The following is a 17,234-nucleotide window of genomic DNA, read 5'->3' on the forward strand; positions in this document are numbered from 1 at the left end:
ATCCATCTTGATGAAACTCATGAACATTTCTATCCGCTGCACCTACTATATCTTCTGTCGTCGAAACAAACCATGGCATAGCCCCGAACTGATTGACTTCTGAATATTGTAATGCAGATAAGCCAATTATATGATGCCTGTAAAAGCGAGTCGTATAATTGTAAATTTGAAAGGTATTCAATAAAAATGATTTCTTTGAAAAAGAATTTCTGTTACTAATTCTATTATTATTACTTTTACTTTTACTAACAAGCAGATATAAAGGGGATTAATGACAGGGCAGTGGCATGCTCCGACAGGACAAGAATGGGGAATTAAAGCGTCCCTTCCCTACATTAGCTTACAGGTCCAGCCTGACCCGACTGGTTCCACCTGGCAGGGTTCCCTAGCTCAGGGCTACGAGCGATGGCCAACGGCTAACTCGGCGGGAGACCGGCAAGGAGGGCGGATGAGCTACGACTCCAGGGGTTAACGGCTTCGGGTGGAAGAACTCCTGGAAAGAGGGATGGTGTCCCCTTAAAAACACTGTAGAGGTGGTTCTGGGGGCCCATCTCTAATATTAGCCCCTTAGTTTTATCCAAGACCATGACAACAAACCAAAACTCAGATTTTGGGATAGTTGGAGGGTCATGGTAGCCAACCTTCTGATAGAAGATGGTACCTGATGATGAATGGCAGGTAACAGTAAACTACTGTCGGATTACCCGTCAATCAGAGCGTTCGCCGTTTCTCATGAAATACTTCTAATAGCATTGTCATCTTTAACTCTTAAGTATCAATTTTTAGCGAGCACTGCAAACTCAGGGAATTTGTTGATCACTTCTGGCCAAAACACTTCAGTTAGCTGTGATGGTGGCAACAACGTTGGTTTCAAAATTTGTTTGGGTATGCCTGGGGTTCTTAAAGTGGATTTTATATTGCAAGATCGAATGTATACTGTTTCGTCCACTTCACAATCGATAGCAGTATGGGGAATGTATGTTGTGACTTGGTCCCTGGAAACTGGCTTAGCTGCATACTTCAATGGACAGCTGAGAGCTCAGTCGAATGTTGCAGTTGCTGGCTCTTTCATTCCCGCGACACGCATGATATCTGTCCGTTCTAATGGCCTGAAATCTCATGTTTACAACCTTCGAATTTGGAAATTCACGCTTTCAAAGGATGAAGTCAAGGATATTCATAATCCAGGTATCAATTTGTTTTTTTATCCGACTAAAAGCAGGGAGCATGGAAATACATAGCAACCCTGCGACCATAACATTAAATATAACAACTTAACACTAATTTATGCATCTAAATATTAAAGATTACATAATACAGATAACAACTGCATAAAGTAGCAAAAAACACATAAAACACAAGTGAGGAGGGACGAATGTATCTCAAGGTTGCCTCAAGAATTTTTGTATTGGAATCAAAAGACAACTTTTCGTGTTCCATGTGCTTTAGAACCCGTCCGGGACCACATAGATTCGTTTTCTTTTTATCTTTTCAAGTTTGTAAAGTATGCTAACAGGAGCATCTTAACTAACCATGCAATGATGTACTGGTTATTGTAAATTTGTTCTATTGCTACAACCAGGACAAAGTTACACAAAAAAGTTCCAGTGGCGTATCATGGTGTTGAATAGAGTACCGAAGTGATGACGTCACAATCTATTTTTGACTTCTTCGATTTTGGCCATATATCTCAAAATGGCTCTATGAAATACCTCTAAATATGCAAAATCAGTTGAATATGTTAGAGATTGGCCGAGATATAGCCACATACGCACAGGCTCTTTTCCTATCAAACTTTTGTAATTCGGTCTTGGTTCATAACTTTATGAACCAGACCAGAATAACAGTAATCCGTTAGCAAACTTTAAATATTTCATTGGCCATATCTCGTCCAGTTTTGAACACATCCAACTGATTTTGCATATTGAGAGGGATTTTATGCCGTTCTTTCAGAACATATAGTGAAAATTAAGAAATTCTAAAATAGACTTTTGATGACGTCACGCTTCGGTAACCTATAAAGAAAGAGCACACCCATCTAAAGGCTCTTTGACAACGCCCATTCGCAAAAAAAGTTGATAGATCATACCCATTTTCTCCACTTAGTGATAGATGTTTGGTCAGAAATAATCATGGTTCATGTTGCCATGATTTTGACAATATTTGAAACTACAGTTGAATCCTGTTTTAAGTCAGACCGTTATGGGCGTTAGGAAAATGATCCGACTTGACGAATGTCCGACTAATCCCGTGTACGATTTTTGACTTGAAAAAGGTAGTAAAGTGCAATGGGAATTGAAAATCAGTCCAACGGTAGTGAAAATCCGAATTTGTTTTTAGGTTCAGGTTGGTTGGCGGTGAGAAAGAGCAACTTTCAGAAGTACCGTAAGTTGCCATTTTCTTTTCTCTTATTTATAGCTATGTATTGCTAGATTTCTTTTCGAAAGTTGTGACTTTTTAGAATCGCACAGCTCTAGTTATGGAAAGTTTGCATGAAATTTCACAAAGACATGAAATATGCAGGCCCCTTTGTCGTTACGGCGAAAGCTTTCTGCAACCAGCATGCTTTGCGGTAGCTGTTTTCTTTCACGAGATATAAAGGGGGTGTATTTTGTATTTTCATGCATTACGATATCAGGTCGGCTTTGTAAATATAGTTGCAAAGGGAATCAGGCTTGAGAGGTATTGAAAACGACAAGATTGACTTTAAACGTAATCAAAAATTCAACAATAAGGTGAGACATGGAGCATAAGTTAAATTCTAATTACAAACTACTGTTGAAATAAAAACCAACGCAGAATCACGTGAAGAAATAGACCAAATATTAAAGAATAACTGGGAAAATGGCTTGCATTATATAAGCTTGAGCAGTGAGAATATGTAAGAAAAACTACCAAGTCATGTACTAGAAGTAGACACAGAAAAGGAATGAAAACGAGGGTACGACGTAGGTAGAGCTGGAACGATATAATAAAAGTTAGTTATTAAACTGAGTGGCAAAGAAGCAAGCTATATATTGGCCATAAAATAGAGACATATATCGAAACGAATGGGAAAACCGGAGGTATCGTGAAATATCTCAAATTGAATCATTTTCTGCAATCAGAGCTTACTATGGGCTGAAGAGAACTGTGGGATTTTTTTTAGCCTCTCTGGGGGTTATTGGAAGCAACGGAACATGGGAATTGTTGTTATTCTAGGAACATGGGAACATCTCGTAATTTCAAGAGAACATTTGGACAAGATCTTGAGCGTTTTTAGGGAACATTCAAGAACATCTCCGGGATATATTTTTAACTGTGTAGGGAGCATGGGAACACCGAATCCCTTTGGGGCTTCTTATTTCGTACTTTCTCGACAGTCAGTGCTGTGAATGACTCCTACCAGTAGCGATCAAGCAAATAGTAATGTAAGTCTGTACGAAAATCTACCCAAAGATCAAAACAATTGACCTCTAAAAGTTGAAGACGAGTTGCTTATTTTCATGCGCAGTAATAAATAAGCAGGTATCTAAACACAACCTTGTGGGCAATTATCTAAAAAGGTTAATCCAGGCCATTTTGAAATTAATGAATGTTGTTGCTTTGCATCTAATAAGACCTTCTCTTTTATAGGGCCGGAATCATGCTTCCAAGCTATGCAAGCTAATGCTAATCGTACAGGCACTTATGAAATATTTTTTGGAAAATCCTCGTTCCAACTTGGTTGTGTCCGGCATGGAAATGGAGCACGTTTTTATCTGTACCATCGTCAGCTTCCTAAAACGGCGAATGGACCAATAACTACCCCGATTGAACTGAAATTTGACTACAGTGTGTCCACGGAACAGATGGGTCGCATTATTGGCTCAGCCCAAAGTTGCACCCAAAAAGTTACCTATAAATGCTTTTATGCTTCTATCATTACTGATTTGGAACTGAAAGGACGCAATGGGGTAACTATCAACCATTGTGCTAGTCCAGCATCATGTAACTGTGGTGGTACGCAGGCGACCGAAAGTACTGATGCACTGGTGTATAATGACATGAGCAAGTTGCCAATAACAAGCATGACCATAAAAGGTCTGTCTATCAATGCACGCCTTGATATCGTTGTCGGTTCACTCGAATGCATTTCAGGTTAGTTGATTTAAGATCTTTGTGCTATTGATTTTCTCATTAAGTTTTTGCTTCTTGCTTGTTACGACTTTGTATTGCGTGTAATTTTCCGATTACAGCGATGCGTGAGCTATGACTTGATAGCGTCTTAGAATAACTTAGATAAGTTAAGGTACTAGTGACCATCACGTCAGGGATGATTATCACATAAAGAGGTTCCCATATATTTAGGGGCACGAAGGTACTACCTTAGCAAAGTATTGCTAGGGGCCGTTTCCGGGTAGCCTACTTTCATTTCTTAGCCCACTTTCTACACAAACGCATGGCAATTTTGGTTATGCAAAAGTGTACCTAAGCCTTTAAAAAATAAGGAACCGAAACGAATGGTGAAATTTAGCATGTGAACCGGTCCGGGTACACAAGTGTTCTGGTTCATATTCTTTAGAATGTAAAGAACAATCGATATTTTTGATGGCAACTCCAAAGTTTCCTTGATTGACAAGTGTGAAATTTTAAACTCGCAAAGCATTGTGCTCAATTTGTTACTCATAACATGCCATAACTTCGTACTACTATGAAATCACAAGAGTTGAAGCACATTGCCTTTCACAATATTATAAAATTTTGCATATGGTACCAAAACGCACCGTACACCGACATTGAAAATTTTATTTGCAACACTTCGCATCTGACATACCGACAGACCCTAACTGCCGCTAGAAAGCTGAGCTGAATTAAACTTTGGCCGGCGTGTACTGTTGTTGTTGGGAGGTTTAATGGAAGCACGTGTCGGATGCTATGCTGGTGGTAAATGCTTCTAGTAAGTCGAGCTGGACTGGTTATCAGGGAGGTTTAGATCCAGTGCGAGTGCGATTGCAGAGGCCCCACCCCCCCCCCCCGAGGTTCCCAACTAGAATTTGGACTCGAGCTCACACGTAACTTATAGTTGTTTAGATTTGTCCTGCCATGGCAAACGATTCCTAAGATCAAAATGATGATTACAACGATTAGTGCTGTGGTGTAATATGTCGATGATCTGAAGATGAAATGTTTGCAGTTGCACATTTCGAATCACAAAGTATATTTTCTGTTTTCCCACTGGACTTAGGAAAGATTCGGTTTAGGCAATGTCACTGAAAACGAAAGTTTCCCAGAATTCCGTTTTCGCAAAAAGGACATACCACGACTCGTTGAAGCACTAGGTGTACCCCAAATTTTTATCATCTACAGCAGAAGCATTAAAGATGGCTTGTAGATGCTTGTTCTTCACTTGCCCGTGGCACTGTAAGCCAATCACGTAGCTGTAGGTGTCGGCTGGGGGGGGGGGGGGCAAACTCGAGCAAGAACCATACCTGAGGGGGGCAGGCTTTAAAACAAGAAAACAGATATATAACAAAGAGATATATTTGGACAAAATCAAGCTCATGGAATTATAATTGTGCCAACTTTTCAAAATATCATTTGGAAAAACTGTAGCCAGAGGGGGCAAGCTGTTGTCAAAATTTTCATTTGGGGGGCACAGCTACGTGGCTGCTGTAAGCATATCAAATATGGCTAAGTGCCGCCCGCAGTTTAAGGGAAGAAAAACTGCTATATGGGGCATTTGGCCCTAGTATCATTCTTAAGCCTGCTTTTGAGGGACATCTTTGGTATGGCCAAACCTGCTCTTTTTGAACTGTTGTTGTTTGGTCAGCAGTTATAATTTTGAAATGTCAATTTTGAAATATTCCATCTGAATAGAACCCTGTCGGTAAATTTGTCTAGAGATTGACAGGACCTTGCAACTATATTTCATAGTTGTTAATGTGTTTATTTTAAGTAAGATAACCTCCTATTCGGACCTTTTATTTGTTAAATAACGATCAATGTAAGTAAATTGTACCAGGAAAAATTATATGTTAGCCGCTAATCAATCAGGTTTAATTTTGCCGCTAATCAATCAGGTTTAATTTTGATTGCGTGATTGATTGATCGTGATTTATCGTCCTTTTAGCAAGTGAAGCTGGCAAACCGCTTAGCATGTCTTTGGAAACACGTGAGTATATTCGTTACAATTTGTAACATTAACTAAATAAACATTGGTTTTTTTCAATGTATTGTGCTGCTTAAAAACCTGGTATCATTTCACAAAAGATAAGATGCTTTCGAAGTCATCTCATAATTCGAACTTCTGTGTATCCGATATCTTCTACTGCCTTAATAAATAACTTTTATGTAACAATTTTAATGCATTATTTTTAGACCCAGAAAAGATTAGATACGCACGTTAATTCTTTTGCACAATTAATAAGAATCCTTTAGAATTCTTTCATTCGCAGACTATTTCTGGAAATGTTGAATATACATCTGTAACTAAGATCTTAATATACAATCACTGCCAAAATTACTTGGAACACCCAACACTTTGTGCTGAGATTTCCTATTTTCATTTTGTTTTCCCGAATACAACTACTTCCGTCCCCCTTTTCCCCCCAAAACAATGCTGAAAGTATAGAAAAATATCATACAAGGCACACGAAAAAGCGGACTCCACAACCCCTTCCTCTTTTCTATAGTAAATCATCATTGTTCTTAGGGGGAGCGGGGGGTGGCTGAATCTGCCTTTGAAAACTGACGTTAGTGTTTCAAGACTTTTGGCAGTGATTGTAGGTTATAATCCCAATAAGGGTTATGATTACAAACTCTGGTTATTCAAAATGAAGATGGATGTCGTACTTCCATAGAACTCGGCATTAGCCGCAGCACACCTCCCAAGCATCATGAGAGGCTAATACCTCCCTGAATAGAGGCTCCTAAGTTCAGCCATTGTTATGGAAATCTAATGGAAATCATTGACATGATCATTAAAAATTGAGATTCAGAATCATTGGATAATCATCAAATCCATAGAATCCATATTAGTAGAGGTTTTGATTTCCAGGTGGATAATGTATTTTTAGATTATTTTCTATCGTTTATGTGACAGAGACCGCGGAGCATATTACGGCTTGGGGGGGAACTGAAGATGTTTTGTGGGCTAAACTTGCAAAAGATCAAAAGCAAGGCGATAATTTCTTTGTCTAAAATACAGTTTTTACAATTATTTGGGGGGCTTAAGTCCCAAGCTTTCCCGTTTACGCAGTCCCTGATAAGCGATCTCATGGGAAATGTTCCTCTTTTGTATTTACATCATAGGAGACTCGAGCTTCATTGTCAATACAAGTGTGCAGTGTGTCTTTCCTTTCACGTACAATACTTTGACGTATTCGGCCTGTATAAGCATTGACGCAGATGCTCCTTGGTGCTCATTAGATGCAATATATAATGGAAAATGGCGCTATTGTGATACTCAATTGCCAAAAGGTTTGTGATATTTTTGGCGTTATTAACGTTTTTCGTTCCGAGAGGAGGATCAATCAAAGAAATGTGGTGTAGCTGACCTTCCCCGTTTTTAAGGCCGTATACGTCCTTCTCCCGACAATTCTTTCTCACACAGTCGTTGTTTTGGAAACTCTTGCCTAGTCGCAGAAGCATTTAACAGTAAATGCATTGCGTTAAAAAAATTGCACCTGCTTACACAGCTAGTTCCCAGTAGCATCTATTTGCATATTTATTGTATAGGTATATCAAGCCGCCGTGAGGCAGTGAATTTCTTTTAGTTAATTCGAAAAATTTGGGCATCAGAAGAAAAATGCCATAATAAAATTTAGCAGTAAAGATGAAATAGGAAGGTAGGTGCTTTTGCATCGCAGCGAAATATCATTTCTTTATGAAAAGCCCTTCTAAAAATCATTTAAACGACGAGATTAAAAATTCCTCATACGGTCAAGTGTAACTACTAAAAAAAAGCAATTTGCTAACAGGCTTTATGGTGGCAATGAGAGGTTTTTGACGATAACTAACGCTCTGCGCAAGGCATGTTTGAGTTGAAGTCTCTTATGCAACCAGCATGTTTTGCGTGTATATTTTAAGAAAACCGGCCTAACATTGTTCTGATGACAATACAAAATACTACCCCTTTTGACCGTAAAAACAGCTACCGCAAAGTATGCCAACCCCCCTGCCCATTAGTGCTATTTGTTAATTTGACTATGTTTTCTAATTTTTGTCTTCAGCTGATATAGACTTTTCAGTTAATTTGTTAACCAACTATGGTGACTGGAAGATTGGCAATGACTGTACTTTGGACTACAACAGTGGCCCTTGTAAAGACGTTACAGGCTCTTCAAGAATGTGTAAGTTGATTTGAATTCTAAGTTTAATTTTCAGAAAGAGGTTCATGTTTTGCTCATATCTCTAGTTTCAAAATGAAATTTATAACATTACACATATTAGCATAAACGAACGGATTTTGGTGGTCCGGAACACAATTTAAACCATTCGTAATTCTGAATTTCGCCCACTGAGGTACAATGCGTGCCAAAAGTCTTGCAACACTGATGTCAGTTTTGCAAGATCAAATTCAGCCATCCCCCTCTCCTCCAGAGAACAATGATGGTTTACTACAAAACGGGTAAGGGGCTAAGAAAGTACATTTTTTGGGATTCTGTTGTGATATTTAAATAAACTATCAACATTGTTCTAGGGGGAAGAGGGTGAAAGTAGTATTTTTTTGGAAAAGTAATGAAGATATAAAATGCAGAGCAAATTGCAGGTTGTTCCAAGTGCCTTTGGCAGGCATTCTAGCAATACTGCTTGTGTCCTGTTAAATAGCAGGGCCCGCGCCAGGAATTTAAAATTTGAGGGGGGGGGGCAAGGCTAAAATTTAGGGGGCCAAGGCCTTTTACCCCTTTTACGGCAGCTTTAAAACTACATGCTTCGCAAAAAAGTGGGGGCCATGGCCACTCCGCCCCCCCCCCCCGGTGGCGCGGACCCTGAATAGATAGGGGACCACGCAAATTCTTTAATACTAATGCCACATCTTTGTTGTTTTATTAAGAGAATACTATGGTAAGTGGTATCAAAGGTCTCTCCTAATGGCTGATGTTTATTTTCTTTTCGATCAATACTGCTATAGCAAGAAACGATTACATTAAAAAGTGATGATATGGCTGAATATGGTTTGTAGTAGGCAAATAGGTTCTTGGATAACATATTGTTTGATGTTGTTTGATGTGGTGCTGTAGACATTACTATTTTTAGTTGATATTATTTGTTATCCCCCTGGAGATATCCAAAGTTTCAATGGCTTGAAGGTGTTAAACGGGGCGGGGCGGGGCGGGGCGAAATTATGTGTTTGATTTTTGAATATTCGTTAAAAAATTTTATTTTGACTTCGCAAGTTTTTGGCAAGTTTTTATCTATACAAAGTTGACTTCGTTTAGATTTGTTAGAAACCGTATCTGCCCTTTTCGTATATGTAACATCCAATGTTTTATACTTTTACAAAATATTATAAGTAACATAAATTCTCCTACTATTCGTTAACAATTTAATCCTTTTCGTCAATGCATGATATCTTAATATTTATTTCCACAGCTAGTGAAAACCCGTTGCTTAGAAAACTCTTTTCACCCTCCAAATATTCAACCTTCAAAGATGGTAGCTGTAGAGATAACGATTTTGAAAATGGTGTTTCTTTGCTGTCGTCTGTAACTTATGATCTGGAAGGTACATCGACGCCCATGATTTTAGAGAGTGCCCACATGGTTTTGAGAAAAACCGGTGCTATGGGTAAGTTGGTAATACTGTTCTGTATTTTCTCTGAGTAATATCATGATTTCTTTTTGTAGACGACGCTGAACATGTCTTATGTTTCGATAGTATGTGTTTTTTTGATAAAGCAGCGTTGTCTGTTGAGTAAGGCTTTAACATCGTAATGAAAACTAGCCCACTATTTATTCGAATATTCATCATCAAACATCACCAACCATTGTCAATTGTCATCAAACGTCATCAAACATAACAAATCATTGCCAATTATCATCAAACATCAGCAGTCATCATCAATCATTGCCAATCATCATTAATCGTTGTCAAAAATCACCAATCATTGCACATCATAATTAATCGCTATCAAACATCGCCAATCATCATCAGTCGTCATCAAACAACGGCAATCTTTGTCAACCATCATAAATCGTCGTCAAAAATCATCAATTATCACAAATCACTGCCCCTCAACATCAAACATCACAAATCATCATCAATCGTCGTCAAATATCACCAATCATTGTCAATCTTCATGTACGGCTGCTTGGAAGTGCAAATGTCGTGTTTAGAAGTTATTGTTCATAATTTTAGTTTAAACTATTTTTAACTAATTTTATGTAGCCATGGTATTTGCCTTTAAATTTATATTGAGTTTATTTAATTGACATATTTTTATGCAAAGCATGTTTTTAGCATAAATCTTTTACTCTCTGAATTTGTACGTGTTAAACCTTCTTTAGATATGGAATGCGCAGTGAATTTATACGTTGTGGTTCCTCGTGACACAGAGTTTGACGAATTCATAACTGAGTGTAGGTACAAATCTTTCCGTGCTGGGCTTTATTTCGGCCCAATTACTTGGAAGTTTGGGCCAATGGAAAAATTTTATGACAGATCGCCAGATATCAAAGACTTGGTATTGCCAATTCTTCGATTTAAACACTCCAACATGAAGAAAATGCTGTTCCTTGTTTTTGAATGGCAAACTTACGTGTGTAAATTTTCCACTTCGTTAGAAGCTTCCTATCTCTCCGTTACATACAAAGAAAAGTTGCCAGGTAGGTTTTTTTAAGATATACGTAAAAGTTTTCACCTTCTTATCGACTTTCCTGTTTTCAGCTGAATGTACCTATTCTTACCTCAACCCCAACCGTTACCTTTCTGCAAAAGTCTTTTAACGTTACCTTTACCAACCGTTATCAACTAATTTGTACTCTTCCTAACGTTCTGTCGGGCACTATAATGAAAAGCTCGGTTTCGAACTGCAAAGAAAAACGAAAACAGAACACTTTATACCGATACACCGATTAAATTAATATCCAGATACAAGAATAAATATCCGGTGAAATTAATATCCGGTAGTTTGGAGATCGATCCCTTCCGGGGTAAACTCGCCATTCGTACTACCATTATACTTATGGATACCCGCCTGGATATAAATTTACGCTTACCTTTTGCTCACCATGCAAGGTTTTATACTTAAAAGAATGTCCAACAAAAAATGTACATTGTGGTAGGCTTTGTTTTAAGTTACCATGCTATTTTGAGTTAAAAAAATTAGCAGGAGCAATTCAAGTTAAATAGAAAATGACTCGGATAGAGAACAGGATAACTTTAGTGAAGTTAACCATTTAACACCAATATTATCTTTAGTTAATATGCAAAATAATCAATAGCTTTGCTTCATGTAATGTTTCCTCCGTTAGGTTGTTGACCTGGATTTTATTAATACAAAGAACATTTTACACTTACTCTTATACCAAAGTTGTTTGCATTTCAGATGTGTTGACTTAAAATCTTCTTTACCGTTGGGTCAGGGATGTCTATTGAGGATATTTTTGGGCGGTTACGAAGTTTCCAACTGACAAAAAGCCAATTATAATTTTTTACAAAGATTTCAATAAGATTCTCCTTTCCGATCTTAACTTAATACGGAACGGTTACTTCCTTTCTTGACTGAGAAAATTATCGGCATTAGCATTATGTTGTTCTCTAACGGAAATAGACATTGGAATTGTGACTTAAATTTTCCCATTACTCTCAAGTTTTCCGACTAAATCAAAGAATTGGGAGATTGGGAGTAGGAGTTTGAAACCCCCACATACCCCCGATATTTACGTCTTGTTTGAGATTTTTCAGTCAATGCATTTGTAAAACCCTTATGGTCTTCACACGCGAGTATCGGCAGTATTGGAACAATAAGAGTTTTAATAATCAGATGATTCATTAATAGCTTCTTTTCTTTTTCACATACGTAGAAAATTATCTCTACGCTGATGTTGCTGACGAGAAATTTCCTGGGATGCCCCTTGTGTACAAGACAAGATATTTTGACCCCACATCTAAATGTCTACAGTTTTGGTACTCTATGAATAATACTGGCAGCAGATCTCTATTGGTCAACATACATCGTAAGCAAAGCGCCCATCTCTTATTGAAAATATCTGACAGCCAAGGTCAATACTGGAAGAAGGCTACTGTTCCCTTAGAGGCATTTTTGAATGATGGAGAAGACCTGTTTCAAGTGAGTTGAAAAATAAAACTTGATAGCAGTTTTTTATGTTGTGCCTACAGTAGTTACAAAAAGTTATCGAAATGAGTTGCTAAATTTATCTAAATTTAAAATGACGAGCATTTGCGAATATTTATTATTTGATTATGAAAAAAGCAACTGTTTATTTTGCGTAGCATATTGAAGTGAAAATTTAATACGCTGCAGCATTTGTGTGTTTCAAATTCATTTCAATAATACGAAATAAATTCTCTCTACATAATTATTTAGATGAATCTTTGAGTCGAATTTAAACACATCTCAAATCAATCAAAGTAAGCCAATCAGTGTAAACTGGATGTGGCAACTAGATTGTATTTTTGAATTTCATTTCCTACACACAAATATGTTTACGAGAGTATTGTAGGTTCCATCCGCATGCATGTCGGCATGCCCTCCCATATGCCTAGCCACATTCACCATCGGGCCCATCCACAGGTCCACTCATAGGTCCACCTATAGGTTCACCCACAGGTCCATGGATATGTCCATCCACAGTCCCGTCCACAGGCCTATTCCCAAATAATTTGTGATAGAGACAACCGTATTAATGCTAAACGATAGAAGTTTTCGTCCTTCTTTAAAGTAATAAGTTTTTCTTCTACTCTAGATATCATTCGTTGCCTCTGGTGGTTCCAGCAATGCCAAAAGTATTGCGATTGATGATATCAGCTTTTCGAAGGAAAGATGTTCTCTTGTGCCTGCAAATCAATGTGAGAATCAAGCTAAGCTTCTGCCTAACTTTGTTCATACTGAGTTCAGTTTTCTTTTAAAATTTCAAAAAAAAATTAAATATAGGATGTTAAATGTCATAAAAAGCTATCATCAAACTTTATCTACTCGATCGATCGCCAAACGATTAGGTGACGTCAAAATGATTATTTTCGAGGCAAGCAAAAATCATTAACTGGAAGATTTTCAAATCGATTGATCGTTAACCGATCATCTTAATGCCAAGATTATAAGTGAGATAATCGACGAACGTAATCAAAAATGATCTACTCGATAGATCTTCCATCAAGTATTTTGTCGTGACAGTGATGGCCATTGATTTACTCAAACATCTTCAAATCGAACATTATAAAACGGCTCCAGAAGTGTGTTCGGCTCCAGAAGTGTGTTCGGCTCCAGAAGTGTGTTCGGCTCCAGAAGTGTGTTCGGCTCAAGAATTGTGTTCGACCGCCTGGGTCTGCTATAAAACCTGAAACTAGCCTGATATGGGTGCTTTTTTTTTCTTTCACTATCCTCTTTTAGTGGTTTTTTCTGAAATAATAAAAAATGAATACACCAATTCGACTTACGGCCTCATTTTGAAAAAGTCTTCAAATTCTTTTGTACAAAATCTTTGACCTCAGATTCGGATTGACAGCAATGGCAGTAAGTTTTCTTTATGATATTGCTCACGATATTGATTTTATGACGACATAAAGATAAAAACGATAAAAAAGGGATTTGACCGTGATTGGCGACTAGGGGGTGAAGTTTCCACCGGAACGATTTTTGCGGTCAAATCCCTTACAAGTTTTCAAACTTCATTTCTCGGTAAAATCTAAAATACCAGCTCAAACAATATGAAAAATGGTATACCGCCTGGTATATGGTAAAACGATAAAACCAAATCTGAGCTTAAAAAAGTCGTATAATGAAGTTTGGAGAAATTTCCAAAATGAGGTCGTAAGTCGAATTGGTGTATTATCCGGAAACAATCGCCGTAGAGGAATACACTGTTGTGCGCCCGCAATGAGATTTATTTGAGAAATATCCGGACAGTCCAGCCGAAATTGTCACCACTGTTCCACAATTGTTATGTGAGTAAGTCAATACAGAGGAGCCTCGTATTTGCAACAAAGGCCAAAAGACAATTCTCGGTTATTAGGTAATTAGCGCCTCATTCTGCAGAATATCGAAATTGTACGCCAAAGCGGATAGAGGGCTAAAGTAGACAATACCATATTATTTGTCATTCAGCATAGCATTGAACTTCTGATCTTGATCGAACTGTAGCCAGAGAAACCCTATTCTTTAAATTTGTAGCGCTTATTAGCTTTAATTTTAGATTTTCGTATGAATGCAAAGCATGTGTATGTGCAGGGGGAAGTAAAAGGGGGTAGAGAGTTTGGGCTCGCCAATATTCTAGAAAGACCCCAAACTCGACCTTCTGCAGATTGGAGAACAGATACTCTTGATCTGTTGAATGCAATGTGCAGATGTACTGAGTTCGATTATTAGTTGCCTCTTAACCTTATCTCCCATAACTGTGTTGGTTTGGTTATGTAAAAGATTGAGAATATGTATTTTAAAATGTTGTTTGATAACGCTTTCAATTAAAAATGCTAAAACAATTTGTTTATTTTTTTGGCAACAATCTCTGTACGTTATTTGTAATATAGTCATTTCTACATTTTTGTAGAAAGATTTTTTGCAACCCCCCCCCCCCCCAAATGTCAAACCTTAACTACCGCCGTACGTATATGGTATGAATTTACCATATTTCCCTTTGCGGCACTTAACAATCTCCATTCCCTTACAGACGACCTTGCAAAAGGAAAAAGTGTGGCAACTTCGGGGATACAAAGTTTTGTGATGAATGGCAATTGCGAGGCAGTGACTGGTGAATGGCTTATGATAGATTTAGGAAGTCGTCATAAGATCACTACTATACGTATTGTCAATAACGGAGGAGGAAATTTGGTAGATTTGGGTGTTAAAGTCGGCAATACCTCTCGTGATATTCAACAGACAATTTTGTAAGCATCAGCAATTAATATTTTTATTTGCTTTTTTTGCCACCTGAAACTCGGCATTTCCACAATTATTTTCATCATAGAATGCTTTGTAGTGTCGCGGTCGGTGATTGTGCTAGTATCTTTCTCTAATTGTATGGCCAGAGTACCAGAGGCCTAGTGAAAGAGATGGTCGAACAATGGTCGGACCATAGAGATAGGTCACTCTTCATCTGCTCACTCTTTCACTGAGGCTCTGACACCCAGGGTAGCCCACAGGGTGCAAAGGGGATCATAGACTGACAAACCGCAAAGCAGATTGATACTTAATAAGAATAGTGTCACGGTCAGGCCTGGTCCTGACCATTTATTAAATTGGCTCAAAAATACAAACACTTCTACTCGTCTGCTTCAACTACCAAAACGTCTACATAAGAAAATATTTAAACTTGTGTAGATGTTCTAAAAAAGGATGTTCTTCTTGCTTTTCCGGGGGTAATCTAAAAAGGGTTTCAATGTGTCACAACAGCCTGGAATAGCAGTTTCAGAAATGCTAAGTAAAATTTTTTGACTCTTTTTTAAACTTTTATTTAACTGTCGAAACATGCCATGCAGCATCACGAGCCAAAACGGACCCCTATTAGCAAAACATCGTTTCCTTTGTTTTTGTACACCAACTGCTCTGCCACGATGTCCCTCTGAATCAAGTTCAGTCATTAAAGCATAAACTAACTCTTTGGAACATTCAACTTATACATCTGTCTTTTTAATGCAGAGCTCTGTACCCAGATTCATGCTAGTGTTATTTAGTTCCTTCTGGACTGTATCTTTCAGTTGTTCAATACTAGCAATATGGTTGTCATTCTTTACGTGGAACGTCTCGTCCACATTAGATGTTATTTTGTATAGGCTCCAATGACGATAGGAATTACTGAACTGACATTCATTCAATGACATTCTCAATGACTATGCTCAATTTTCTTGATATTGATTATGTATAATAAGTCTCTCTCATGTTTATGGTCATTATCCCTCTCCATGTGACGACTTTATTCTTTTCCGACAAGGTGCCAGAGTTATAGTGGTTCAATGCGATCAGCGAAAGTGGCTGATATCCCTTGCAACAGTGTCATTGGTCAATATGTCTTCGTCGCTCCTTCTCCTGCTCTTTCTGGAGGTTTCACAATTTGTGGAGTTGAGGTGTATTCAGTGCCAGGTAACACACAAATTCTAAAATATCCAGACAATATCTGCGTATAAGAGGAAAGTGGATTGAAATTATGAAATTAGGCCTTCATCTAATACCAACCAATTAAGCCTGTGAGCTAGTTTATTTTCACATTTACTTAAAGGCTAGAATTGAACCATCATGCTGTCAATACCTTGCTATCAAATCTTATGATATCTATTTATACAGATTTTATCGAGTATCGACTATCTTATAAGTAGATAGCTATCTTATATTATTTAATAAAACTTTAGCCAAAATGCATAGAGCGCAAGATAATATTTTGTTAGTGTTATATTTCCATATAGAATTTACCTGAATGTAATGATTAAGGTGTTGTGTGTTTAGCAATGTTCAGTGACGCAACATACTCAATATTTTACATAAAAACACTGCACCACTTTAAGAGCTCAAAACTGTTGAAACACCCCCCCCCCTCTCCTTTTCCATTAAACGAGAACATATATAAACTGCATTGCAGAAATTCACGCTCTTCATCGCGTGATTTTACTGTACTTATCGAAGCCCAATTTCTTTTCCCGAAGCAAATAAGGATTATTTTATTTAAAGTTAAGCTAGTAGCTAGGTAGTGGTAAAAAACAAAATTCCCCAATATCACCGTATTTAATGTCAAAGCCACCTTATCGACTTGAAATTATTTGAAAACTAAAATAAGCATTACATAACATAATCAATTAGTTTTTTTATTAGCTTATTTTCGTACGATCTACCGTGTAGAAATAAGTAGGAATGGAAACTGGCCGCAAATAGAAGATATTCGACGCCTAAGCAACCATGGTTAGCTCAAATAGATACCCTATCCGTTCCATCGTTGCATTTGAAAATATTCTTGCTCTGTACTTTCGCACTATTAGGAAATATACTCCATGTAATATTCCAACTCTTCTGGTATTCTGCTGCATTGCCTTTGCAATTCTATCAAGTCTGCAAGAAAACTTCTTCAATATGATTTGATCAAGATTTGCTTGTCCTGAAAAAATAT

The 17,234-nt window shown here is 37.7% G+C and overlaps 1 protein-coding gene across 2 annotated transcripts in view; it reads left to right on the forward strand.

Moving 5' to 3' along the window:
• The window catches only part of LOC135695886 (uncharacterized), a 72,075-nt gene that overhangs the window by 13,686 nt on the left and 41,155 nt on the right, over positions 1–17,234 (forward strand). For both annotated transcript variants that reach the window (XM_065215094.2, XM_065215095.2), the window contains exons 7-18: positions 787–1,188; positions 2,341–2,385; positions 3,616–4,119; positions 6,092–6,133; positions 7,273–7,440; positions 8,193–8,312; positions 9,556–9,750; positions 10,470–10,787; positions 11,988–12,253; positions 12,891–12,993; positions 14,811–15,027; positions 16,071–16,219. In XM_065215094.2, the coding sequence (XP_065071166.2) occupies positions 787–1,188; positions 2,341–2,385; positions 3,616–4,119; positions 6,092–6,133; positions 7,273–7,440; positions 8,193–8,312; positions 9,556–9,750; positions 10,470–10,787; positions 11,988–12,253; positions 12,891–12,993; positions 14,811–15,027; positions 16,071–16,219 (2,529 nt within the window). The remainder of the gene's footprint in view (positions 1–786; positions 1,189–2,340; positions 2,386–3,615; positions 4,120–6,091; positions 6,134–7,272; positions 7,441–8,192; positions 8,313–9,555; positions 9,751–10,469; positions 10,788–11,987; positions 12,254–12,890; positions 12,994–14,810; positions 15,028–16,070; positions 16,220–17,234) is intronic.

The sequence above is a fragment of the Rhopilema esculentum genome, chromosome 14 (genome assembly GCF_057945365.1).
Source record: "Rhopilema esculentum isolate cy_ngs chromosome 14, ASM5794536v1, whole genome shotgun sequence".
NCBI lineage: Eukaryota > Metazoa > Cnidaria > Scyphozoa > Rhizostomeae > Rhizostomatidae > Rhopilema > Rhopilema esculentum.